The sequence below is a fragment of the Pantherophis guttatus genome, chromosome 4, assembly GCF_059756535.1.
Source record: "Pantherophis guttatus breed Tessera chromosome 4, ASM5975653v1, whole genome shotgun sequence".
Classification (NCBI taxonomy): Eukaryota; Metazoa; Chordata; class Lepidosauria; order Squamata; family Colubridae; genus Pantherophis; species Pantherophis guttatus.
The window spans coordinates 116,478,693-116,506,442 of NC_142066.1; the positions used below are offsets into that span (position 1 = coordinate 116,478,693).

Genomic DNA, 27,750 nt, shown 5'->3' on the forward strand with positions numbered 1-27,750 from the left:
GACACCAATATTTGCCATACCTACATTATTTTTTTCCATTAAATTGCACATTTCTATATAAAATATCTTATGATAAAAGCACAAAAAGGATGACATACACTATTCCATACAAACTGTTATTTTATGGTTAACCGTTCTTATTTCTCATTTTTCTTTTGCATGATATCTTAATTACAATTTTTCCTTCTTTTGCAAATAATAATTTACAGCTAAATTGGCAAAATCCATGGAATTTACCCATATTACAGAGGAATACATGTTAGCTGGAAATTTTCTGTGGGTATTTAAATCTCTTTGAACTGATGTGTTACTAAGATAATATGGTAAAAGACATCTGAACCATTTCAATTGTTCTCAGTAATGCACTGCCTATTGCTGTCATATTAAGAAAGTCATTGTCAAATATAGAAAATCCTTGCATATGCATCTGGATTTTCTACTTTCAAAGTGTTGGGGTTCACAGAAAGAGTGTGTATATTGCATGAGAAGAGGGAGATCATTTTCATTCAGTCCTAGACTTTGATTTGGTCTCATTGAACAAAAGCAACATGGGTATGGATAGCTCCTTGACAGCAACTTTCTTCGACAAAATTTTGAACAGAAATATTTTGCTCTGTTTCTTTATCTTGGAAATGAAAGATGTCCCAGTGTGACATTCATAGCTTGGAATCTACAACTAAATGTCTAGGTTGCCCCAACACATTGAAATATCATTTGTTTACTATGTATTAATTAATAACTACATTGGGTCTGTCCACCTGGTTCTGTTCACCTAATAGCAAACAAATATACTATGGATGAGTGTGGTGAGTGATGCTAGTCAGACTCAAAATATCATGCAAAATATGCAGTCTGCTTACTAAACTGATTTTATGGATTGTGATGCCCTTGGAGGACTTGGCTGGACTATGATTCACTCCATATGCCAGGTGCAGGTTGATGGACTCTGAAATCATGACAGTTGGGTGACCTTGAACCTATTACTCTGCCCCAGCCTACACTTCTCCTTAAATTGTTGGGAATTTTTGTGGGTGGATTTGGAAGCTGATAATTGGCCCGTTTGTGTGTATAGTAGAGAGGAACTGCTCCTTCAGTAAGGATTCCTTTATACTATAAGTTGAAAGGGAAAAATTTATGTGATTAACTTGAATCAATTTCACACCAAATTATGGAATACAGAAAATATAGCACAGATGTTCTTATTTACATGAAGGGGTTGCAGACTTTAATCTGTTATTCTAATTTTCATCTTGAACAAAAAGTACTATTTTTCTCTAAACTTAATTTCCTTTACACAAGAATGACCTTATATAAATACAAATCTATCCCTTCTTATATATCTGTTCTGGTGAATTGTTTCCTGATTTTTATTCAAAATGTATGTGGAACATAGTAACAATAAGGAGCTTGAGTGGCGTAGGAGGCTAATGCCTCCTAAGGCAGCATTTAACATCCAGCTGCCTGCAATTACTGCGAGTTCAATTCTCCCCAGGCTCAAGGTCGACTCAGCCTTCCATCCTTTCTAAGGTGGGTAAATTGAGGACCCAGTTTGTGGGGGCAATAAACTTTGTATAAATATACAAAAGTATGAAGGCTATTGCTTAACGCATTGTAAGCCACCCTAAGTCTCCGGAGAAGGGCGGCATATAAATCAAATTATATATATATATATATATATATATTCCCTCGAGGTTTGGATTATATATTTCCTAATTTAAGCACTGTATGTGAAGTAGTATACTTCCATTTGATGATGCTCTCCCTGAATATCCCCCAGTTTCATCCCTAGAGATTTTTTTTAAAAAGTTCTGAATAGGAAAATAGTAAAGCACCTAGTCAAAATGTAATCTTATCAGAAATCTTAACATTAATAATGGCTTATGTCTCCAATAAAGGAGACGTTGTAGCTCAGAGTTGAAATGAGGGCTCCTGGTGCTGTCTGAGCTTGGTTGTTTTTCATTCCAGGTTTCTTTACCCAAACTAGGCAATATGATCAGTACTAGTCACTGGTACTGATGATATTACCTAATGTAGGGAATAAAAAATCTGCAAGAAAGCAACTAAGCTCAGAATCTTCTATCTCCCTAAAGATTGGCTACATCATCTCCATCTTCCAAATTATTCTGTCGTGGCTCTGAATAAAGGGTAGATCACCTGGTGTCCTACTTTCCATCTCCATTCTGTTGTATTTACATGTAAAGATTGAAATTGGAATAACCAATGGCCGTTCCCTTTGGGACTATCTGTCTCACAAAATAATTATAGCTCTGTTGTATAGATGTTGGTGGTATATTGATGTCTGTGGCATATTGAGATGGATATAATATAAACTATTGTATGCCTTTGTATCTCTTCCCTGTTTTTTGTCCCATTTTGGCATTTAGCAATTTTTGATGTTTATTGATGTTTAATAAATAAGCTCCAAAATATACTTTTGCTAGTTGAATGATTAATGTGGAGCTGGCTCTGATATAGGAATTTACTGCATGCATGCTGGGTGCCAATAAACTGGAAATTACCACAGTAATTTACCAACAATTAAAATATTATTCAGAATAGAATAACAGAGTTGGAAGGGACCTTGGAGTCTTCTAGTCCAACCCCTTGCTTAGGCAGGAAACCCTACATCACTTCAGACAAATGGCTATCCAACATCTTCTTAAAAACTTCCAGTGTTGGAGCATTCACAGTTTATTAGTAACCTTGACTATCACTAAGTGTTGTATCTTTTTATTCTTGATGAATGTATTTTATTCTCCTTATGTACACTGAGAGCATATCTAAGACAAATTCCTTGAGTGCCCAATCACACTTGCCAATAAAGAATTCTGTTGTGTTCTGTTCTGTTCTATAGGCAAGTTGTTCCACAGATTAATTGTTCAAACTGCCAGGAAAGTTCTCCTTAGTTCTAAGTTGCTTATTTCCTTGATTAATTTCCAACCAGGAGTGAAATCCAGCAGGTTCTGACAGGTTCTGGATACCGGTAGCAGAAATTTTGAGTAGTTTGGAGAACCAGAAAATACCATCTCTGGCTGGCCCCAGAGTGAGGTGGGAATGGAGATTTTGCAATATCCTTCCCCAGAAATGGGGAGGGAATGAGGATTTTGCAGTATCCTTCCCTTGGAGTGGGGTGGGAATGGAGATTTTGCAGTATCCTTCCCCTGCATGCCCACCAAGCCACACCCACAGAACTGGTAGTAAAAAAAAAAATTGGATTTCACCACTGTTTCCAACCATTGCTTCTTTGTATTGGTACACAATAATCCAGATATTAATAAAAATGGCCACAATTATTGGACCGATGATAGATTCTGAGAGCCTATTTTACAATTTTTCTTATTCCTACTAATTATAGTCAAGGTTTTATTGACAAAATCTAAAACATGTTGTGGAATACTTTTCTAAAAAGATAGCTTGAGGAAATTCAAATAACCAGAATTTTCTCAGGTGAAGCCAATTTAATTTATTTAATTTATTTAATTTAATAATTTAATTAATTTAATTTAATTTAATTTAATTTAATTTAATTTAATTTAATTTAATTTAATTTAATTTAATTTAATTTAATTTAATTTAATTTAATTTAATTTAATTTAATTTAATTTAATTCATTCATTTATATGCCGTCCATCTCCGAAGACTCAGGGTGGCTCACAATACATTTTAAAAAATCATTATTAAAAAAAAACATTTAAAAATTAAAAACATTAAAAACATTAAAAACTCATTCACGCCATTCATGGCCGGATCTCACCAGATCAAGAGCAAGATCAACGGCCCCAGGCCTGCTAGAAAAGCCAGGTCTTCACCGCTTTTCGGAAAGCCAATAGGGTGGGGATGATCTGGATCTCAGGAGGTAACTGGTTCCAGAGAGCTGGGGCAGCCACAGAGAAGGCACTCCCCCACGGGCCCACCAGCAGCATTGTTTAGCTGACTGGATCTGGAGGAGACCAACTCTGTGGGATCTTACCAGTCGCTGGGAGCTATGCGGCAGAAGGCGGTCTCGAAGATAACCTGGCCCTGAGCCATATAGGGCTTTAAAGGTAATAACCAACACCTTGATTTGTGACTGGAGACCAATAGGGAGCCAGTGCAGCTCACGGAGAATTGGTGTCATGTGGGTGTACCTAGGTGCACCCACGACAGCTCGTGTGGCTGCGCTCTGGACCAACTGTAGTCTCCGAACACTTTTCAAGGGTAGTTCCATGCAGAGCGCGTTGCAATAATCTAACTGTGAGTTGACAAGGGCATGAGTGACTGTGAGGAGAGCCTCCTGATCCAAGTAGGGTCGCAATTGGTGCACCAGGCGAACCTGTGCAAAGGTCCCCCTAGCCACAGCTGTCAGATGTTGCTCTAATTTTAGCTGTGAGTCTAGGAGGACACCCAAATTGCAAGCCCATTCTGAGGGGGCAATTTCTCCTCCCCCAGATCCCTTTCATCCAGAATATTCTATTGTTATCTGTAATGATGCCCCACCAAGAATAAAAGAAAATTGACTTACAAGCTTTGCAGCTTACAAATTTGGCCATTTTTGCATGAATAGAGCTGCTGTTAGAAAAATCTCCTGCCTGATGCTTGAAATAGAACTCTTTCCAGCCAATTGCTGATTATTGGCAGGAACAATTCTATTTGAGAAGAAAGGTTTAAATTCTTTGATACAGTCTACTAAAGCATCAAAAAAGATTGCTAACCCATAAGCAGATCTATAAGGAAACAAAATTTAATCTGCCTGTTGAAATCCATGTTTCATCAGACACTCTGACAAATTGGTATACGAGACTGATGATCTGTACTTGGAACTATTTTAATGTTCTACACAAATGTCTTGCAAATATATCCTTTTCATTAATTAGATTTCATTAATTAGATATTTAACAACTATAAAATTCATAGTAGGAAAGTAAGCTTTCATGAAGCTGAGATAGATATCATTAATAAATATTCATGATATTTTTAGAAACAAAAGATGATTGTAGACTCCATTCAAGATATTGTGCAAATAGGTGTAACTACTGTGGATATGAACATGAGCTAATAAACAACTTTTTTCATTTGTTTAAAAAAATGAATATGGAACCAGAAAATAAATTATCAGTGTTTTTATATAATTTTTCACATTTCAGTAATATAGAAAGAGAAACTGTATACAATATAGAATATAGAAACTGTATACAATTCATTTTATCCAAAGTATTCTTGGGCATTTATCAAAACAAATCTTGTCAGATGAGATATTTGTTTGAAAAAACTAATACCAATTAAAAACTGCATCTGCTGAAGACAGTGTAATTATATAAATGACTACATGCTTTAACCTACAGTCTAATACATAGCATATTGATGTAAATGCCCACTTTGTAAATTAAAAATAAAGATTTAAAAAACTTTGATGATAAAATAGATCTACAATACTCAATGAAAGATGATGATCCATATTATGAATATATTTCTAATAAAATAATATGTGCAAAAAACTAAACTGACCTCATGAGGACAAATGATCCTCTTGGGACGAGGTGCTTCCTGTTGCAACTGATATACTGTTGAACATAAAAGTGCAATCATAGTTAGAAGATTGCAATTAATTCCAGCATTTATTTTCACACATTTAAGGCAAATACTTTGAACAAAATTGAAATAAAATGAGAATGGCTGAAAATGGAGATTATATACCAACATATTTCAAATGTATATGTAAAATAGGGCTAATAAAACTGGGCTGCAGAAATCTGAATGACCTGTAAAAGGTCAGCAAAGAGATGCAGAATATTCTAATCTTTGCATTTACAAGTCAGACAAATGGACAACCACTTCAGGTGTGGTATCCAATTGGGTGAATTTCCTAGGAAAAAAGTAGCGGCAAATCACTTCTGCAAATGATGCCTGGAAAACTGCATGGAATTGTCCCTATAGTTCCCAGAAGTCAAGACTGTGTCAGAGACAGAAAAATATAAAAGTAAGTAAAAATTTTTTAGCAAGATAAGTTTGTAATAACATACTTCATAAAAAAAAACCATTGCCCACATGGTGAACTAGGCAGAATTTCTATATCAGCTCCATCCTTGACTTAACTTTTAGCTTCCTTCCGCTCTCTCTCCCAGAATTACTTTCCATTTGAGCTCTAATGATCCTATGTCAGTAAATGAGCTGCTCAGTAATAATTCAAGTAAATTAAATACATTAGAAAATTACCTGGGTCAGCAAACAAATTCCCTGTTTTCCCCAAAATAAGACATCCCCTGATAATAAGCTTAATTGGGTTTTTGAGAGCATGGCAATAAGGCCAAGTGCTTATTTCAGGGTTCAAAAAAATATAAGACAGGGTCTTATTTTCGGGAAAACATGGTAAAAAAAAAACTGCATTGTGCAACTGCATTGTGCAATTTGTTGGTATTCGGGGAATTCATAAGTGAGAAAAGCTTTTTGTAACCCAGACAAGCTGTAATCATTTGCTTAGTTAAAAAATAACCCTCTTTTTCTTCATGATTTCCTACTGCTGTTGCTAGAAGATAAATTCATATTTGTATAGGGATGACTTTGCTGAATATCCTAGATGTTTGACAAGGCTCTAGTAGAATGTTAGAAAAGCCAAACAACAAATTTTGTTCTACCAACATGAATTTCTCTTGTATCCATTATAATGGATTCAGTGTTTCTTTCTGATACACTTCCCCTTATTTGATTAACTTTATTCTTTTCTTTTCCAGGCTCAAAGCTACAACTGTTGGTTATTGATATAAAGTACACATCTGCTTTAACTTCCATAGCATTTAACTCCTACAAAAATGTGACTGCAAGACAGGCTGTATACAATTTACAAACCATGATCCAAACATTCTGTTTGAATCTTTGTGCTTTGTGCTGGGGATATAGAAAGAAGAATTCTTCTTTCAGAAAAAGCTCAGAAAGAAGCTTGGTACATCAAATTTTTGCATACAATGACTAATACAACTATTTCAAAATGAGTCAATAATAATTTAGCCGTCCTTTATGGATTAAGTAAAAATCTCATTGTTCTTTGTTCTATTGATAAATGCTGGAACTTGGACTGTTGGAAGCTTATTCTCATCAGTTCCTTGCATCTACCTGTATTATAATTAATGATTTCAAATACAGTAAAGGCAAAAAAAAGGCCTTTTCCCCCAGTAATATAAGGTGCGATGTAAGAACTGTCAACCTAACTAAACTACATTGCACTAGTTCAGATAATTCTTCCATATTAGCATTCCATGTCTGTAATATTGCTGTGCTTATGAAACAATATTTAGAATTCCCCTTTTCTGCTGCATTGAAAATCCTTCCAGTCTCCATTCTTACTTATTTAATATCATGGTTATTTTGACATTGGAAATACACACACCGCATGTATAGTTTAAGAAAATAGAATTGGATGCACAAATCCAAGACAATGTACATTTTAAAATTTTGATCCACGGTTCAGTAGTGGCTTCCACTTACCTTCACTACTGGTTCGGCATTGGGAGCGCTCGCGTGTGGCAGTTCTGCGCATGCGAAGAACCTTCTGCGCATGTGCAGAGCGTCCATGATGACGTGCGAGTGGGTGGAATCTCCTGCCACCGCCAATACCAGTTTGCCTGAACCGGGGTGAACCAGTAGAAACCCACCAGTGCCATGGTTCCTCCATTTGACATTATTGCTCCATAAATAGAGGCCCTTGGCATTCATAAATATGGCCTCTTCAAAAAATAACACATTTCGCCCAAAAGCAGAAAAAGATCAATAGGTGTGAGGACTGAAGTCGCCAAGGAAGGGATAAAGAGCTGGAGACCAGATGAAACTACTATCTAAACATTGTGCACAACAAACAACCAGAAACTGATACCACATTAGGCCTGGAGAAAGATAACAGTTCTATTTTATTTATAAGAGAGGACTGTAGCTTATCTTCTTTGTGGTTAAGACATCTTACAATTGAAATAGCAACTTATTATGTATTCAAGTCTTGCTTATGACTATTCTTCTGGTAGCTCTTGAATTCTGCTTGATTTCTAGAGAGAGAGAGATTTATTGCTTGGCCCTGGACAAAGCTCTGAAAGAGGAGCAGATAACAATAAAAATGATCAAATCCAGCAGTCCATTATAATAGACACAAATTGTGGTTATAATCTGGAAATCCTATCTAGCTGTTCTTCAAATTCTATTCTTTAAATGCATCCACTTTAAACGTAAGCTGTTCTTCAATAGGAAAAGGTATAACTGACATTTTATTCAATATGCCCTTGGAAATCTACAAGACAGCTTCCAGGAAACAAAATCTGCATTCAAATCAATGGTATCTGTCATGAATAAATGGTCTGAAAACTGGAATCAAAGCTGAAGAAAAAAAGCATTTACCTCAGTAAAGTATCTATTAGAAGCAGGTAAACAACTTCCTCAGTAGCCTTCAGATGTGTTGAGGTTGCAACTCTGAGAATTCTCTGAAGGGTTGCAGCTCTGGATTTGATTACAGACAGCTAAAATTCTATACCAGGAAACCTTTTACATATACTACAGGTTTAAAATAATCCAGTCATATAAATCTCCAAACCATTGTTTAGATCAATTTATAATCTTTCTCTTGAAATCTTTTTCAAATTTTTAAAACATTTGATTTTAAATCTTTAAATCTTTGTTTGTTTATTTCTATATGCTTTTTTTTCTAGGTTATAACTCCAAATTACATTTGTTGATATCTTTATTTCCGAATTAACTTTCTTTCCTCTTCCCATTCTCATTTTCTAAATTCTGAATACTCACAGTATGATTTCCATATTGGTGGTTGATATTCTTCAGCATCTAGAATAGTAATAAAATAAACTTCAATCAATTAAGCAAAACAGTGAAAATATCAAAATTACCGCCTTTCCTATAGAATGATATTAATTCTTACACATGACAGTGTTTTATTCATGTTATATCTTTATATTCTGGAATAATCTTTTAAAATTCTACAAAGTAATAAAGTATATGTCTAGCACATATTTATATGGCTTCATTAAGGATTAAAAATTGCATTCAACGGTTATTTTTTCATCAATATCAGTTGCTCTCATATTGGACCACTGGAACATGATTAATATATTAATAATAAATAATTAATAATTTGTGACAGCTGGAATTTGGTCAATGTAAAAATGAAAAAACTAGTATAGGACAAATAAAGATAGATCTGAGTTTCCTGTTTTCTCCACTTTTCCAAAATCAGATATGGTTAGTGCTAGAATTTTCTTTATTTGCAGATCAAATGAAGCCGAACAAAAAACAAAGGCAATGCAGTACCAGGGTCTTTGATAGATGAGGTAGAATTGTCATTATAGCAATACCCTCCTCTTTACATCAGATAAAGTATCAGCAAGCAAAGGCAAAATAGGCTACAATTTGTGATATGAAATAGTATTTTTACACTGCACTTTCACATATTTACTTACTCAAGAACAATTATTACAATAAGTTATTGGTCACTTTCTGCAACTTATATGATACACACATATATGACAATATCATGTATCTACAAAACCTCTAATTGAACTTTTTTCTATTTTTTTTCTTAATTGTTGTTTTTTACAAGATTGAACTCATGCATAAAAGTATTACCATATTCATAAGCATATGCAAAGGCTATCATTTAATAATTATGTGGAATTGCAATGGTTTCTGAAAGAGTGGCACATTTCCAGCCACTGTAAAATGTGCCACTTCTCCTTCTTGAATCACATGACCACATTTCAGGCACGTGACATCTGGCTTATATATAGTACTGTACTGTACTGTACTGTACTGGTTGCAGCATCCTACATGACCACAATTTGCAATGTTCTTTGCCACTTTCTCTGACAATGGCTTCACATTTACGATTATGTGATTCTCCATTGAGGGTGGAGACAGCAGCCATGCTTGGGTAGTGACTCATACGATCAGATTGGAGGACTGAGCCTGTAAAATTTGACAAGTCCCGCCTCTGTTGCCAGGGGTCCCAGCTTTTGGCTCAGTCCTTCAGACTGGACAGTCGTGTGGTTTTCTGTCTCTGACAATTTTACTAATTTTCCTATTTCTCTTTTTCAGAAGGTTTGACTCGGATTTCTCTTGGACTATTCTTTCGTGAGTGTGGCTAATTCTTTGTCCCTTTTTACCTCAGCAACCAGCGTTGCTGGGTTGCTGGGGGGAGGGGGTGAAAAGGAATTCCCTCTTCCCCTTCTATATTAATTTTAAAAACCTTCCCCTGACTGAAGGGATCGTGGAGCTTCGCGCCCCCTTCCTTATTTGGTCAATCCTTTACCTCACCTTAAATATATTGTGGTAGCTGGAGGAGTGTTTGCGCTCCCTACATTGCGTCCCTCTAGTCACAGAGCTTCACATTATAGCCTGGAAGCCATTTTGTCTCATTTACTGCCATTGAATTGTAAAGGAGATTTGTGTCTTGGCTTGCCTTATTATCTGATTGCTCTTTTTGCAGCGTTTCCACTTACTTAATTGATTTGAAGGCTCTGAGGCAGTTTCGTTCTTGCGGAGCTTCACGCCCCCGTTTTTGATTGACAGGTGGCCATTTTGAGTAGGCATTCACCCAAAATCGCTGCGGAGCCTCGCGCTCCCCTTTTTGATTGACAGGTGGCCATTTTGAACGAACATCCACTCAGAATCGCTGCGGAGCCTCGCGCCCCCTTATTTGATTGACAGGTGGCCATTTTGGTTAGCAATTTACTCAGAATCGCTGCTGAGCCCCTGTTGCCAGGGGATTTCAGCATTAGAGTGTATTTTATTCATATCTGATTATTCGGTTTTGACCATTGGACTTTGTATTGGACTACTCTTTTGCTTACGGTAAGATTTGAACAAAAAAAAATTACTTCAACATACCTCGATTAACAGAAGAGGCACACTGAAACTGGTCAGTTTCAAAGGTTAGTGGAGCTTTCTGCTCCCGGGGGTGATCCACAGTCACCGGCTTAGCTAGCGGGATCCTAACAATTAAATAATGTTACCAGCTGTGGAGCTTTGCGCTTCCATATCGATTCTCCCAACAACTATAGCCATAAACTTTTCCATTTGAGGAGTTGTCTCACTCCCTGATTCTTGCCGCTTGTCGGCAGTTTTAACAAAGTGCAGAGTTTTCCCAGCTATTTTAAATTGCCTCACAGCTGATTGAAGCTAATTAACATTTTCGCTATGAGGCTTGACTCTCTCTGGCTATCTCTATTTAGCAGAGCTTTTAGCAGAAGCTACTTTCCCCCTAATAGACTGTTAAAGCGCTACTGCTGCTTAGCCTAACTGCCTCTCAGCTGATTGAATTTGGTGTGAAGTGGAGTTTCGCACTCCCAAAGGCTTGCCGCTTGTCGGTGTTTTTTACAAACAGGCTTACTGCTTATTAACTGACTGAGACTAATTGTGTCAGGTGGCCCAGGGCACTTGGTCGACACCCGAGTCATCATTAAACATCAACTGGCTAGAGTTACATGCAGTTTATTTAGCCCTTCGAGCCTTTCAACATCTAGTGTCCGGATCTCATGTCTTAGTTCTTACAGATAATGTGATGGCAAAGGCGCACATTAATCGCCAAGGGGGCACCAGGTCCAGAGCCCTTACGCGGGAGGCCAAGAAATTGGGTCTCTGGGCGGAGCGCCGGCTGGCTTCTTTGAGGGCAGAACACATATCAGGGGAATTGAATGTACGCGCAGACTGGCTAAGCCGACAACTAATTGATCATGCAGAGTGGCGTCTGAATCCTCGTTTGTTCCAGGTCCTGTCCTCCCAGTTCAGCATTCCAGTGGTCGATTTGTTCACATCGCCAATGAACTCCCAACTTCCACGATTTTTCACGAGATTTCCGGCACACCAGGCGGAGGCTGTGGATGCTCTGCACTCCCGTTGGCCCCACGGGTTGCTTTATGCATTCCCCCCAATTCCCCTCATCCCGAGAGTTCTGCGGAAGCTCATACAGGAACAAGCAGAGTTGCTCCTTCTAGCTCCACACTGGCCGCGAAGATTGTGGTTCGCCGACCTTCTGCAGTTGTTGGTGTCTCCCCCCTGGAGACTTCCCTGCCCCGTGGACTGCCTATCTCAAGGGGCGATACTGCACCCAGATCCCCAGTGGTTGCAATTGACCGTTTGGAGATTGAGTGGGACGTGCTGCTGCGAGATAATATCCCTGCCACGGTCATAAAGACCATCCAGGCATCTAGGCGCCCATCCATGGACCGTATTTACTCAGCCACTTGGCGGGCATTTTCTACTTGTATCCTACACGGCGTTGCTCCCATCCAGGCCTCAATAGTTCATGTTCTCATGTTTTTGCTGGACGGCCTAGACAAAGGTCTCTCTCCCAATACTCTCCGACGACAGGTGGCGGCTCTCACTTCGGTCCTAACCTACGGTTCCCTTCCTTCATTGTCACAGGATCCTTTGATTCACTGCTTCCTCAGAGGAGCCTCTAAATTATGCCCGCCGGTGTTACATCACTTGGGACCTTTCTATTGTTTTGACTTCTCTCACAGGTGCACCATACGAGCCATTGAAGTCTACCAGCCTGCGGCTTCTGTCTTGCAAAGTGGCCTTCCTAGTGGTGATTACGACAGCTAGGAGGATTTCGGAAATCGCAGCGCTATCGATGAGAAACGACTTATGTGTCTTCCATGCGGACCGTGTGGTCCTAAGGCTAGATCCTACCTTTGTCCCTAAAATTAACTCTGTGTTTCACTGTTCACAGGAACTTATTCTTCCAGACTTTTGTCCTCACCCAACCACTTTGTCAGACAAGAAGTGGCACACGCTGGATGTCCGGGGGGCTCTCCGGATATACCTCAACAGAACAGCAGCGATCCGTCGTTCAGAGCCCCTGCTTGTCTCCTTCCTTCCTGTCTCCTTAGGTTCTAAGGTATCCTCTTCTGCCATCAGTCGCCGGATTCACCAGACGATTGCTACGGCCTACGAGCTTCGCTCGTCTCCTGTACCAGTGAGGTTGACGGTGCATTCGACATGCAGCGTGGCAACATCCACGGCCTGGGCCATGCAAGCTTCCTTAGTGGACATTTGCAGAGCAGCAACCTGGACTTCTCCTTCCCCTTTTGTTAAGCATTATAAGTTGGACAGGTTTGCCTCACAGGAGGCATCTTTTGGACGTAGTGTGTTACAAGGGGTTCTTGCGGGAGGAGAGTTGTTGGCCCAGACTGAGCCCTCCCTTGCCTAACACTGTGAACTTGGGTATGTCCCAAGCATACCCACCCTCTGTCTCCACCCTCAATGGAGAAGGGGCGTTGGTCCTACCTGACATGCTCCTTCTTGTTGGGTGGAGACAACAGCCATCCCCACCCATTTTCAGTCTGGGTCTTTGGGGTATTGTTTTTTTCTCTTTCTGGTACTCTTCACAAATGTCTCTGCCACACGACGAGCCTGTTTCCTTCCGTCTTCACCAAAAGCTGGGATCCCTGGCAACAGAGGCGGGTCTTGTCAAATTTTACAGGCTCAGCCCTCCAATCTGATCATATGAGTCACTACCCAAGCATGGCTGCTGTCTCCACCCAACGAGAAGGAGCATGTCAGGTAGGACCAACACCCCTTTTCTTAATGGTTATAAAATCGGATCTGATCACATGGGTGCCTTGGCATTCAACAGTCAAAACATATGACTGAAATTCCAGTCCCACCTTCAAGGACTGCCTGTACAGAATGTTTTCTTTAAAACAACGTATTAATTTGCAAATTAATGAAATGAATTCAGAGTTAATTATATTTCATTAATATTATAAATGATACATGTAACATTTGAAAGCATCATTCAGTGGAACTAGTATTTATACAGTACTTTCCTATTCAAATAAATTGTTTCTTGCTAATTCAATCTTGTCAGTTCTTTAAAGGTCATAGCTGAAGGCCAGAAATGACATTTTTTCCCCTCCCACTATTCAAGTATTTAGCATTAAAGCTTATTAAATTATCTTATTGACCTCAGCCTTGATCAGTAATTAGATAATGTTTGAGTTGATATGCATGTAAAGAAAAATATGATGGCACATTGTAGGGGGAAACATTTATTTTTTTTACTATATTTTTTAAAATTTTTCTTTGCTATATAATTTCAAAAAAATAAAGTAACAAAGTAATGATGAAGATTAGACAAGTAATTTTTATATCCTAATTAAAGTTTAATATTTATATATTTTTAAAAAACTGAGGTTAAAAAGATGCTCTTGAATGAACAAATGATTCAAATGAACAAGTGATGTTTGTGTTTAAAGAACAGCATGGAACTATAAATATATTTTTTAATATGAAATAAGAAACATTTCAAATTTCTAATCTAAGTTTGGATCCAACTCAATATTACTTATTTATGTAATGGTAGCCTAATAGAGCAGTGTCCATGAGGGAGGAGGGGTGTAAAAAACAAACAAACAAAAACAACAACAACCAACCGTCAAAATGAAATATCCTTAGAAATAGTTAAGCTACAATTTATTCAAATACAACAAGAAAAACACTACAATTAATAATTACAGAAAACAGACAAAATATTATTTGTATGTGGATCCAATAACTATATGATCTCTTGATTCAAATTTCTCTTTTTGAGATTGTTTGATAGCACATATATCAAATTTGCACTGCACAATTCAAATGATCAGAAATGGCAACCAACAGTTTATACATACAGTACTTTGCTTCCATCTAGTTGTCAGCCATAGATAACTAGGTTCCTATACATGTGGAGCCCAGATACAGTATGTTTGCTTAAAACAAGTGACCTAAAGATGGGGGAAGATCAAGGTTCACTATTATGTCTAGCATCATCTTGATCCAGCTTTCTTGAGAAAGGAAAGGCTCAACTTTCAGTAGGATTGATTCTTGAGAATTCTAAAGAAGAGATAATGCCAGATCACATGCTGAAGAACAAAAAGAAAATCCAGGATTGTACTATAAGGTTAAAGAGGCAAGCAGGAGCAAGGAACAAGGACAAACTGTTGCAAAATGATTATGAAATAAATACTGCCAATGCTTTGTTGCCAAATTTTCTTAATAGGAAAAATCAGGATACAAAAATCACAATGGACTATAAGGAAGAAAGACAAATGAACAAAAATATTTACTACTAAAGAAGTCCATCATGTCAGATACTTAAGGTCTTCCTTTCATCTCAATTACTAGAAAGCCTGAAGTTCAATGTAGGTAAAAACATGATCATCATTCATGAAAGTAAACAGAAATTCTTCATTGAAGTGAGGGGTTTTTGACAGGAGAAAGGAACCATGACAGCTAATATGATGGAAGCTTTGGACAACTCCTGATACTTTCATTGTACATTTTTGTGTAATTTTTTGGTTTTGTTCAATTGTGCTGGGACATCCTATTCAGAACAATAATAAACTATGGACCATGATGTCCAGGTTTCTGTGCAATTAATAAACACACCTAGGCACAAATGCATATACAGTAAATAGGGATTCAGTTTGGGTAGTATACGAAGCAGAAACTTGAAACCAGGAGACAGGAGTTCTAATCCCATCTTAAACACAAAGTCAGTTGGATCACTTTGGGATAGTCATTCACTTTCAGCCCTAGGAAGGAGCCAGGGGCAAATCACTTCTGAAAAATCTTGCCAAGGGAATTTATCCATGCAGTCTCCAAGAATTATACACAACCAAACGGAAAAATTACTTACACACACACACACACACACACACACACACACACACCTTTCAATACTTGTTCTTAAGGATATCCAGCCATCGAATCAAGCAGATATTTAGGGAGCCTCTGTGCCAAAAACAAAAAAACTTGGTTTTATTCTAAGTTCTTTGATTGCAAAGAATTTCAAAAAATTAATGCAGTCAAGTGGTTAGAGATGAGAATTAACAAACTGATCTGAACTAGGTATACAATTATCTGAATGGTAGGAAAAGAAATGATCTCTGCACTGTTCGCAATGAAAACCCTTCCTGTGAGCCTGTTTAATGTCTGGTTCTTAAGCTTGTTTGCAGGCAGATTGTATTGATTCTACTTTGGATATATACACATGCAGGCAAATATTGGGAATGGACAGCTAGCTGTCTATGTGTTCTTTTGCTAAGAACTAGCAGATGTTCCGGCTAGAAAAAAAAAATTATGTTGTCTTTTATTTGACTAATACCAAGAAATATCATGTGAGGATTGAAATATTTTAAAAAACTGATAGGCTCTGGCAAAGCAACTATTATGTCACAGTGCATTAGATTATCCATTTTACAGAAGTTTAAATGAGTCAGCCGCACTATGGATATATATTTTATTCTGTCATATGTTTTACGTCTGTGATCAATGATCATAATAAAGTTTGTCATTGCTGCAAAGAGGGAATTCAATCACCAGCAATTATTGTATTGTATGTATGTATGTATGTATGTATGTATGTATGTATGTATGTATGTATGTATTTATTTATTAGAATTTGTCAAACAAAATTGAGAACAAAAATAAAAGAATAAAAATACAATGACAGGGACGATAGGCATGTTAGTGCCCTTACGCGTGCCCCCTCTACTGACCACTTAAGTATGTTGTAAGGTCCACGGAAGTCAATTTGTGACTGAAACTGAAAATTTGTATCTGAAACAACTGAATCAGGTAGAGCATTCCAGACTTTGACAACTCAGAAATTACAGAAATCATATTTTTTTAATTATGCTGCTGGAAGAAGTGCATAACTATAACTGCTATATTTTCAAATACTCTTATTGAGTTTGAATGAATCCTTCAGTCAAGATTGGCCAAATTGGTCCCTTGACTCATTTCAACCATGCAGCCATCAGAATAGGGGAGGTGAATGGGAGTTGAAGTATCATGGATGAAGGCAAATATACACATCCCAGGATAATGTTGCAATAATGATCTAATCTGTGTTGATTACCAGGACCAAAGTTTTAGTCTTCTGAGCTTTTGAACTCGGGCTGGAGCCCATCCTCAGGGAACTTTTCTCTCACCAGAATGTGTTGAAGTATCATTTCTAGTCCTGCTTTCAGCACTGAGAAAGACAGGCCGAGTAAAATTTCACCTGCAACCAAGTTATTTAATGGCAACAAAATCAAGCTATGTAGCCCTGAAAAAAAAGGTGAAGACCAAACCTCTGGATCAGAAGCAGGAAACACTCAGGCTTCGAGAAGGAAACTCCCTTCCATGGAAGGAAGCAATAATTTTGTCTCCCATTGTTCTAGAGGAGAAGTTCCCCCCAGTCATAACTCAAAATCCTAATGATGTTTAATTCTTGTCATTGTTATAAGAAGTATGATCTGTTTTACTAATTAAGAAAGAAATTATTGTCAGACTATTTGCTTTCAAAGCAAATTCTGCTTTGAAAATTCAAAGGAACCATGAGCCTTCTGCTTTGCATTACAAGGAGATCTAGCAGTTTACAAAATGCAATAAATATCAATTGCCATAGGCACAGTGGCAAGTGAATTTGGAAATATATTCAACTCTGGCTTCAATTGGAAAATTGTTGGTATATATAGATTCTTTTCTATTTTTGAAAGTTCTCCTTTTCATTTTGTGATCTTATCTTAAAATCATAAGCATTTCCTTAGGCAGAAATGTACCATTTTTCCTATTAAGTGCACTTGCTTTGATAAAGGTTGGCATAACTTACACAAAAATGGGAAAGGACATAGCAATAGTTACTTTTTTTTATTGGCTATGCATACAATTTGTCATTTCCTTGTAATGCAATTTGCCTACTTACATTTGCTTTTGGTAAATTGATAAAAACCACATAGTTTGGCATGCATGTTATAATCAGTTTTTATTCTGGTTTGAGTAGCTTTCTCAGGATTCTAAAAAAAGTGCATGTTAAAATATGTAATCTCTGTCCCATAAATAGAGCAATATAATACAATTGCAACTCTTAATTAAAAGTTGAAGTTTTAATATTAGCTTCAGCTAGGTAATAAAAAAAATAAAAGTAAAATCTGCATCTCTTGACAAAGAGAAGAAAGCAAGCCCATCAAAGGGGAGGACAAGAAACAATGGATGGAAACTAATCAAGGAGAGAAGAAACCTGGAATTAAGGAGAAACTTCTTAAGGATAAGGACAATTAACCAGTGGAACAGCTTGCTTTCAGAAGTTGTGAGTGCTTCATTATTGGAAGTTTTTAAGAAGAGACCAGACAGTTACTTCTCTGAAATGGTATGGGGTCTCCAGCTTGAGCAGGGATTGGACTAGAAAACCTCAAAGGTCCCTTCCAACTCTATTCTGATTGATTGAAGAGGGAAGTTCAGGCTAGAAAATAAAACCTACAATTTAAGATCAGACTTAAGCAAACTAGAATAGATAAAAGAAAAAAAAAAGCTGAAAAATAAGACAATCAAAGAATACCTGATCAAGAAATATCACTTAGAAACAAGGAAAATTAAGGAAACCCTAGAAATAATGAAGCAGCAAATAACAGCTATAGCTAAGAAGTTCAGCAGGTATGAACTGCACACTACAGGCAGAAATCTCCAATTTCAAAATCAAAAAACATTTCTAGCAATCCATCAATGGAGACTACAGTAAGCCCAATCAACACCTGACAAAGAAGAAACCATAGATTTTGGGTGCAACTATGGAACAACCCAAAGAAATAGAAACCTAAAGAAATAAAACAAGAATACAGCCTGGCTAAAGGAGGTGGGAAGAATAAAAAAAATAAGCTGAAATGAAAGAACTTGTAAATGGTGGAATAGATGGCAAGAAAATCAAGATGCTGACAGCACCAGGTTAAGATGAATGCATGATTTTTGTTTGAAACATCTAGCTGGTCTACATCTACATCCTCTCGTGGCCAAGCAGTTTAACAGCATATACTAAAAAAAAAGGTGAAATTGAAGAATGGTTAAGAGTGATCTTTCTGATAGTGAAAGATCCAGAAAAAGGAGAAGCATCAGACAACTACAGGTCAATTAACTGCTTAACAACAACTTTCAAATTGCTAACTGGTGTGGTAGTTGATGCAGACCAATATCATCTGCTCTTTCCACCTGAGCAGAAAGGAAACCACCCAAAAGATCAGCTGCTAATTGAAAAGATGATTCTGGAAAACTGCAAGAGAAGGCACTTCAGCGTGGTATGGATTGATTATAAGAATACATTCAACTCTTTGCCGCATAATTGGATAATCAAGTGCCTAGAAATAATAGAAATTGTTGAGACATAAGCAGTTTTGTGCAAAGATTGAAAGCACAATGGAAGACATAGTTCGTGGCAATGGTGATAAATTGGGAATGTTACTATCAAGACAGGAATCTTTCAAAATGACTAATTATCACCACTGTTAATTACTGTTGGTCATTGCATTGATTCCTCTCAGTACTAAACAAGTCAGGCCATGGAGATCAGAAACATTTGCCGGACTATCCCACCTCCTTTACATGGATGATCTGAAGCTTATGGGAAAACACCATCTGAAATAGAAATCACTGGTCAACACAGTCCGCATATACAACCAAGAAATTGCAACGGAGTTTAAACTAGATAAATAGTCTAAACTATCCTGACTATCAACAGAAGAAAAATGTGAAAACTGAAGGAATCTAATGTCTATAGAGGTTCTCAGTCATCCAGGTCATGGTTATCCCAAAGGTGCTTTTCAAACGCATCTGGATTTTTTTTCTTTGAAGATGTTTCACTCTTCACCCAAGAAGCTTCTTCAGTTTTATATTCACTGCAGTCATCTGATCATTAGCACTCTGTCATTATCTCTCTGACAGTTTTTGAAGCCACTTTGAAATTTATCTTCCCCCTCAAGGTCACCTGAATCAGAATGCAAATGGGTGTGGAACCTTCTTGGAACTGCTGAAAGGACTGAGTTGTAAACAGGAGGTAGGTGGTGTCATATCCTCTCCCTCTGTTGAGAAAGGGCTGCTCAATTTTAACATAGATTGTCTTTTTTAACCTTTCTTTCAAACCAGCAGTCCTCTCTGTCCAGAATGCTTCAAAAGAGTGACCTTTGTCTTTCAAATACAGATGGACTGCTGAATTTTGTCCTGATCGGCTTTGTTTTCCTGTTATACTATGCATTTGTGAAGTAGATGTTTTATTTCTACAGTGTACAGTTCTGCATGTTTAACTGCATTGTACTGTATATATCACATAGCTCAGTTTGAGTCTGGATGTTTTATCCTTAGGGTGGACAAGCTTCTGCCTTAGTGTATTCTTGGATTTAAAGTGTGCATGTATGTTTTATGGATTGAAAATCCTTCTGAGCTTTTCAGATATTCCTGCAATGTATGAAATGACAACGTTGCTTCTGTTGTTGTTCTCTTCTTTGCCTGTCATGGATGGGTCTTTTTCTAAATTTGATGAACGCCCGGTTGGGATAGCCACAAGTTCTGAGGGCTTCTTTTTCTTTTCTGTCTTTGCTGTTAGGCAAACCTTCAGTCGGTGGTGTACGTTTCTGATCATTTTGTGCTCTACTGTAGGTAGTAAAATCAAAATGTAAATACTGATATCTCTCTCTCTCTCTCTCTCTCTCTCTCTCTCTGTGTGTGTGTGTGTGTGTGTGTGTGTGTGTGTGTGTGTGTGTGAGAGAGAGAGAGAGAGAGAGAGATTTCTGTAAACTTCAATATTGACGAATTTGTCTTTCTTAATGTGTATTGCAGAGTCCACGAAAGCCATGCCACTATAGGTTCACCTGTGTCTCCCATTGTGTCCAATCTCTACATGGAAGAGATAGAAACCAAATCCCTCAACTCTTTCATGGGAATTCTACCCACTCACTGGTATAGATATGTGGACAATACTTGGGTCAAGATTAAAAGAATACAGGAAGTGGAAGCCTTCACCAAACACATCAACTCTGTGGACAGATATATTAAGTTCACATGGGGAAATGTTAAGGAAAATAGTTTGGGTTTCCTAAACTGTGCAGGCCAGTACATTAAAAGAAATAGGAGACATAGCAGATAACAAGTTCTGGCAATGGCTATGAGCAGAAAAGTTAGAGAGAGAGAGAGAGAGAGAGAGAGGGAGGGAGGGAGGGAGGGAGGGAGGGAGGGAGAGAGAGAGAGAGAGAGAGGGAGGGAGGGAGGGAGGGAGGGAGGGAGGGAGGGAGAGAGGGAGGATCTAATTCTGTCTGCATTAAAACAAGTCTTAAGAGCCAATGCAAATAAAGCCATGATTGAGAAGACAGCAATAGACAATAAATTCTCCCTTTGCAAAGAAGCTGGAGAAAGAGTAGTTAATTGCTGTGAAACTGATTATAAATGAGACAAAGTAGCAACAGTGGTGCACTGGAATATGAGCAATAAATACCATTTGCCTGCAAGCAAGAACTGGTTGGATCACACAATAGGCAAAGTTTTTTTATTATTTTTTTTATATGCCGCCCTTCTCCGGAGACTCAGGGCGGCTTACAATGCGTTAAGCAATAGCCTTCATACTTTTGCATATTTTATACAAAGTCAGCTTATTGCCCCCACAAATTGGGTCCTCATTTTACCCACCTTAGAAAGGATGGAAGGCTCAGTCGACCTTGAGCCTGGTGAGAATTGAACTCGCAGTAATTGCAAGCAGCTGGATGTTAAATGCTGCCTTAGTAGGAGGCATTAGCCTCCTACGCCACTCAGGCTTCAAGTTATAGAAAATGAAGAAGCTTTTCACCTGCCACATAACTATTGATAAGAAAGATTAAAAAGTCTCAATAGTGGACATGGAGAAGCCTGAAGGCAGAAGAATAGAACAGAAACAACTGGAGAAAATCACAAAATACAAAGGTCTGCAAATAGAAATAGAGCGACCATGACAAAAGAAAGCAAAGATAATGGATGACTGAGAATCTTCATCAACATACCAGTCTTTTTTGCATTTACTGCATAAATTCTTTGAATGTATAGTTTTACTCATAGTAATTTCACATCAGTGTAGTTATATTATGATTCTTTAAATTCAACATCAAAAAGTAAATAATAGGCTCAAATTAAATACTGGTTTTACTGGAAACTGATAGGGACTCTCTCAATAACACACAAAGCTCTCAGTATTTTGTAACAAAAGTGCAGCAGTTGAAGTATATGGCTAAATGTGGTCTCTAAAGCATTGGCTATGGCTTCATAGATCTCCAAAGTGGTTGCTAAATTAGTTTTTTAAAATTACAGGAGAGGAAATTATTAAATATGCCTAGAGAATCATTTCATTAATTATAATTTTTAATTAAAAGCAGATGTAAATGAAATGAAATTTAGTTCTTGATCTGATTTTACAGACTACTTTTTGAAATGCAGTTGTCAGCGGGCTGGTCAAAGCCAAACACAGCTCCTGCTCAGAACAGCCTGACTTATAAAAATGAAAAGCATTGGGAGTTCAAAACAAGCTTACATCAAAAATATTACACATTATAAATCAGTTTTATATATATATTATATTTTGAAGCAATAGTCTAAAGCTATTGCTTTATCATTTCTTTGCTCCCAAGTAGACCAAACAGGAAAAATAACTAAAGATGAACTAAATCTAGTGTATTATAATAGAATTTTATAGCTCTGAAGGTACAATCTGTGCAGAGAATGGTAAGGATGGCGGAAAAGATTATTGGAAGTTCACTTCCTTCTATCCAGGACATGGCATATAAGTGATGCTTGAGCAGGGTCTGCAGGATTGTCTGGGATGCTACACATGCTCCCCATGTTCATTTTTCTGTGTTACCGTCTAGGAGGAGGCTTCATAGTATCCAGAGCAAAACAACTAAATTCTGTAATAGCTTTGTGCTATATAGTATCAGTATTGTAAACTCTCAAGATTCTTTTCTTTGCTATGTATTCAAAATGGATTGTGATCTCTCTATCTCCTTCCCCATATCTATCTACCTACCCACCTGTCTATCTGCCTGCCTGCCTGCCTACCTACCTGTATACATACCTGTCTGCCTGCCTGCCTGCCTACCTATCCACCCATCCATCCATCCATCCATCCATCCATCCATCCATCCATCCATCCATCTACCACAGTGCACAGTGGTTAGAATGCAGTATGCAGGCTATTTCTGCTGCCTACCAGCTGCCTGCAATTTGGCAGTTCGAATCTCACTGGCTGAAGGTCAACTCAGCCTTCCATCCTTCCAAGGTTGGTAAATGAGGATTCAGATTGTTGGCAGCAATATGCTGACTCTGTAAACTGCTTAGAGAGAGAGCTGTAAAGTATCATGAAGTATTATTATTATTATTATTATTATTATTATTATTATTATTATTATTATTATTTATTCAATTTGTATACCGCCCTTCTCCTAGTGGACTCAGGGCGGTGCACAGCCAGAACTAAAATACATAACAATACAAAATTTAAAATTAATTAAAAGAATTATATACTTTGGCCCGAATTAAAACAATGTGAATTAAAACCCATTAACAGATTAAAACTAAACAATTAAAAACTAAAAAAGGGGGTGGGGTTCACGCCAGCCCTGCTTGCTGGAAAAGAAAAATTTTCAGGGCACGGCGAAAGACCCAGAGATCCGATATCCTTCTTATCTCCAGGGGCAAATAGTTCCAGAGGGCGGGAGCTGCCACAGAGAAGGCCCTCCCCCTGGGGGTTGCCAGCCAACATTGCCTGGCCGACAGCACCCTGAGGAGTCCCTCTCTGTGGGAGCGTACTGGTCAGTGGGAGGCTATCGGCGGCAGAAGGCAGTCTCGCAAATACCCAGGTCCTATGCCATGGAGCGCTTTAAAGGTGGTAACCAACACCTTGAAGCGCACCCGGAAGACCACTGGAAGCCAATGCAGCTCACGCAGGAGAGGTGTCACATGGGAGAGACCCCTCGCTCCCATAATCCCCTGCGCGGCCACATTCTGCACCAATTGGAGCCTCCGGGTGCTCTTCAAGAGGAGCCCCATGTAGAGAGCATTGAAGTAGTCCAGGTGGGAAGTGACGAGTGCCTGAGTGACTGTGTGTAAGGAATCCCGATCCAGAAAGGGACACAACTGGCGAATCAGGCGGACCTGATAAAAAGCCCCCCTGGCCACGGCCGTCATATGCTCTTCTAAAGACAGCCGTGCATCCAGGAGGATGCCCAAGTTGCGAGCCCTATCCGTGGGGGCCAATAACTCGCCCCCAATAGCCAGCGATGGCACCAGCTGGCTATATCGGGACGCCGGAAGCCACAGCCACTCGGTCTTGGAAGGGTTGAGTCAGAGCCTGTTACTCCCCATCCAGATCTGCATGGCCTCCAGGCACTGGGACATCACTTCAAGGGCATCGTTGGGATGGCCTGGGGTGGAGATGTACAGCTGCATATCATCAGCGTACTGATGGAACTCCACCCCAAAGCCATGGATGATCTCACCCAGCGGCTTCACATAAATGTTGAACAGAAGGGGCGAGAGGACTGACCCCTGAGGCACCCCACAAACAAGGCGCCTCGGGGTCGACCTCTGCCCCCCTGCCAACACCAACTGCGACCGGTCGGAGAGATAGGAGGAGAACCACCGCAAAACAGTTCCCCCCCACTCCCAACCCCTCCAACCGGCGCAGCAGGATACCATGGTCGATGGTATTAAAAGCCGCTGAGAGATCTAACAGGACCAGGACAGAGGAACAACCCCTATCCCGAGCCCTCCAGAGATCATCCACCAATGCGACCAATGCCGTTTCCGTGCTGTGCCCAGGCCTGAAGCTGGACTGGAGCGGATCCAGATAGACAGCTTCATCCAGGTACCCAGGAAGCTGTTGCGCCACCACACTCTCAACAACCTTCGCCAAGAAGGGAAGGTTGGAGACCGGACGATAGTTAGCCAAAACAGCCGGATCCAGAGCAGGCTTCTTGAGGAGGGGCCTCACCACCGCCTCTTTCAAGGCGGATGGCAAGACACCCTCACTCAAGGAAGCATTGATAATACCCTGCAGCCAGCCTCATGTAACCTCCCGGGAGGCCAACACAACCAGGAGGGACACGGGTCCAATAAGCATGTGGTCGTGTTCAGCCGCCCTAGTATCCTGTCCATGTCCTCGGGAGCAACAGGGTCGAACTCCTCCCAAATGGCAGTCTCAAGACCGACACCCATCATCCTGTCTGTACCTACCCAGTCAGAGACCAAGCCTTCCCGAATCTGAGTGATTTTATCGTGCAGATACTGGACAAAATCCTCGGCACAACCCTGCAAGGGATCCTCCCGCGCTCCCAGATGAAGGAGGGAACGGGTCACCCTAAACAAGGCGGCCGGGCGATTATCTGCCGATGCGATAAGAACGGAAAAATAGTTACATTTTGCCGCTTTTATCGCCACTAGGTAAGTCTTAATATGAGATCTTACCAGTGTTTGGTCGGATTCGGAGCGACTAGATCTCCAACTGCTCTCTAGGCGTCTTTTCTGGCGCTTCATCTCCCTCAGCTCCTCAGAAAACCAAGGAGCCAGGTAGACTCGGCAACAGGTCAGAGGCCGCACAGGCACGACTCGGTCCAAAGCATCAGCGGCCGCCCTATCCCAGGCGGCCACCAGATCCTCAGCCGAGCCATGACTCAGAGTCTCAGGAAATGGCCCAAGCTCCATCTGGAACCTATCAGGATCCATCAGGCGCCTGGGGCGGAACCATCTGGTCTGTTCCGCCTCCCTGCGGCGGGGTGTGGCGGTTAGAAAGTCAAGCCTAAGAAGGGAATGATCCGACCATGACAAGGGCTTAATCACTATCTCCCCTATCTCGAGATCATTCTTCCACTGCCCAGAGACAAAATGTAAGTATGTAAGTTTAAGTGCTATTGCTATTGCTATTGCTATTGCTATTCCTATTGCTATTGCTATTGCTATTCCTATTGCTATTCCTATTGCTATTCCTATTGCTATTCCTATTGCTATTGCTTTGTCTGTCTGTCTGTCTGTCTGTCTGTCTGTGCTGTGCGTTATAGTGTCATCCTTGTTTAAGTTGGCATTTTTGAATTCTGCTGCTGACATTATGTTGTTTTTATTATTATTGTTGATATCCTTGGGATGGTTATTGTTTGATGGGTGGTTTTTTTTTTCCCAAGAGAAGTGCACTAGAATTTCATTTAATGTGTGTCATTGTCTATGGAGGAAAATTACAATAAAGCTTATTCAATTCAGTTCAATTCAATTCAAAACTTTCACCATCTCATTTATCACCTAGATAGAGATTGGACATAATAAAGCAATTCTAGACAATTCAAAGTGACAGTCATATCATACCATAAAGGGAGAAGAAAACAGCTACACAGCTATCCTTTCCTGGATCTCCTCATCAGCAGAAGAAATGGTGGCAAATTAGAAACCCACAATCCATACTAATCAAGTGCTCCATTACCATTACTAAACAATCCAAACTCCCACAAGAAGAGATGTGTAAGAACATTATTCCAACAAGCACAATAAGCAGCCCAGAGCAAAAGGAAACAAACCATCTCTATATAATCTTTCAGCAAAACAAATACTCATGAAACTTTATTAAAAAGTGCCTGACCATTCAACTCACTACAGCAACGGTCCCCAACCTTTATGTCTTCGTGGTCTGGGGGGAGGGAAGAAGAGAACCAGCCCACCTCTCATGCAAGTCAAGCTCCAAATGCGCATGCTCGCCAGACCACCACTTGTGCAGCCTGGTTCTGAACGGGCCATGGCCCAGTAGTAGTGGGCCATGGCCTGGGGGTTGGGGACTCCTGAATTACAGCATCAAAAAAATTTCAGAAAGCACCAATAGACTATTACAACCACATGCCATCATTGTAACACACAAACCAACTAAGGCCTGCTAAAAGATCCAGTAGGTCAAAAAGGAAAAAAGAGGAGTCTTTTTAGTCCACCACATACAATGTAAGGACTATTACAATACTGTGTTTCCCCCAAAATAAGACATCCCCTGATAATAAGCCCAATCGGGCTTTGGAGGGCATGCCAATAAGGCTAAGCGCTTATTTCAGGGTTCAAAAAAATATAAGACAGGGTCTTATTTTCAGGGAAACACGGTACTATGCTATATAGAAAGGAAGAATAGCAGAGAACAATCTATATGCTCCAACTAGCAATCAGACAACACAATGAATTTATCAATGGCAGTGTGATAAAAGAAGCATTGCTTTAGCTTCCCCACCTCCACCCCACACAAAAAAAAATCCTCCTTTGGGCCTTTGAAAACTATTTGTACTCTTTTGGTAGACATAGGCCAAGCATGTCTCTGAAGGAAGAAACATGCTTCTCTATGTGCGTTTATGTGAGGAGTTGTGTATGCCTAGTGCAAGAAAGTCCAGATTTTTATGAAGTCTTTGAAAGGAAAAAAAGCTAGATGTGAACTGGGAAATTTAAGAGGAGGAAAATATAACCTAAACATTGATTCCTCAAAGGGCAGTAGGGCTTTGTACAAAGGTCCTAAACATACTGAAAATATGTTTAATGATTACCTTTTTGTTTAAAAAAACAGGATGAAAAAATTAGTCTTGAAGTGAAAAGGAGCTTCAAGTGATAAGGGAGTGAACTCTGGTATTTCCTGACAATCTTAAATTCGGAATTGCAAATAACAAAAGGACATAGTTAAGTTTGTCCAACTATTTAGAATTTCAAGATTTCTGATAGGTTATTCAATTTCATTCTAAAATCATATAACCTTATCATTAAATATTTAATGTTTCTGAAGTAGAATTAACCACTTTTACTATATTTTATAATTTTGCACTCATGTTTTTAAAACTGCTGGAAAATTATGTTTCCATGCTAGGAAAGCAACACATAAAATATACAACATTACAGTTATAATATTATTTTTCATGGTTGGAAATCCATTTGTAGGGCCAGAATATCTTGACCCTTTTTTGGATT

General features: G+C 39.1%; 1 protein-coding gene across 3 annotated transcripts in view; it reads right to left on the minus strand.

Moving 5' to 3' along the window:
• CHN2 (chimerin 2) overlaps window positions 1-27,750 on the minus strand; it is a 157,231-nt gene that overhangs the window by 95,152 nt on the left and 34,329 nt on the right. For all 3 annotated transcript variants that reach the window (XM_034402235.3, XM_087892620.1, XM_034402236.3), the window contains exons 2-3: window positions 8,758-8,796; window positions 5,485-5,540 (exon numbers count right to left, since the gene is read on the minus strand). In XM_034402235.3, the coding sequence (XP_034258126.1) occupies window positions 5,485-5,540; window positions 8,758-8,796 (95 nt within the window). The remainder of the gene's footprint in view (window positions 1-5,484; window positions 5,541-8,757; window positions 8,797-27,750) is intronic.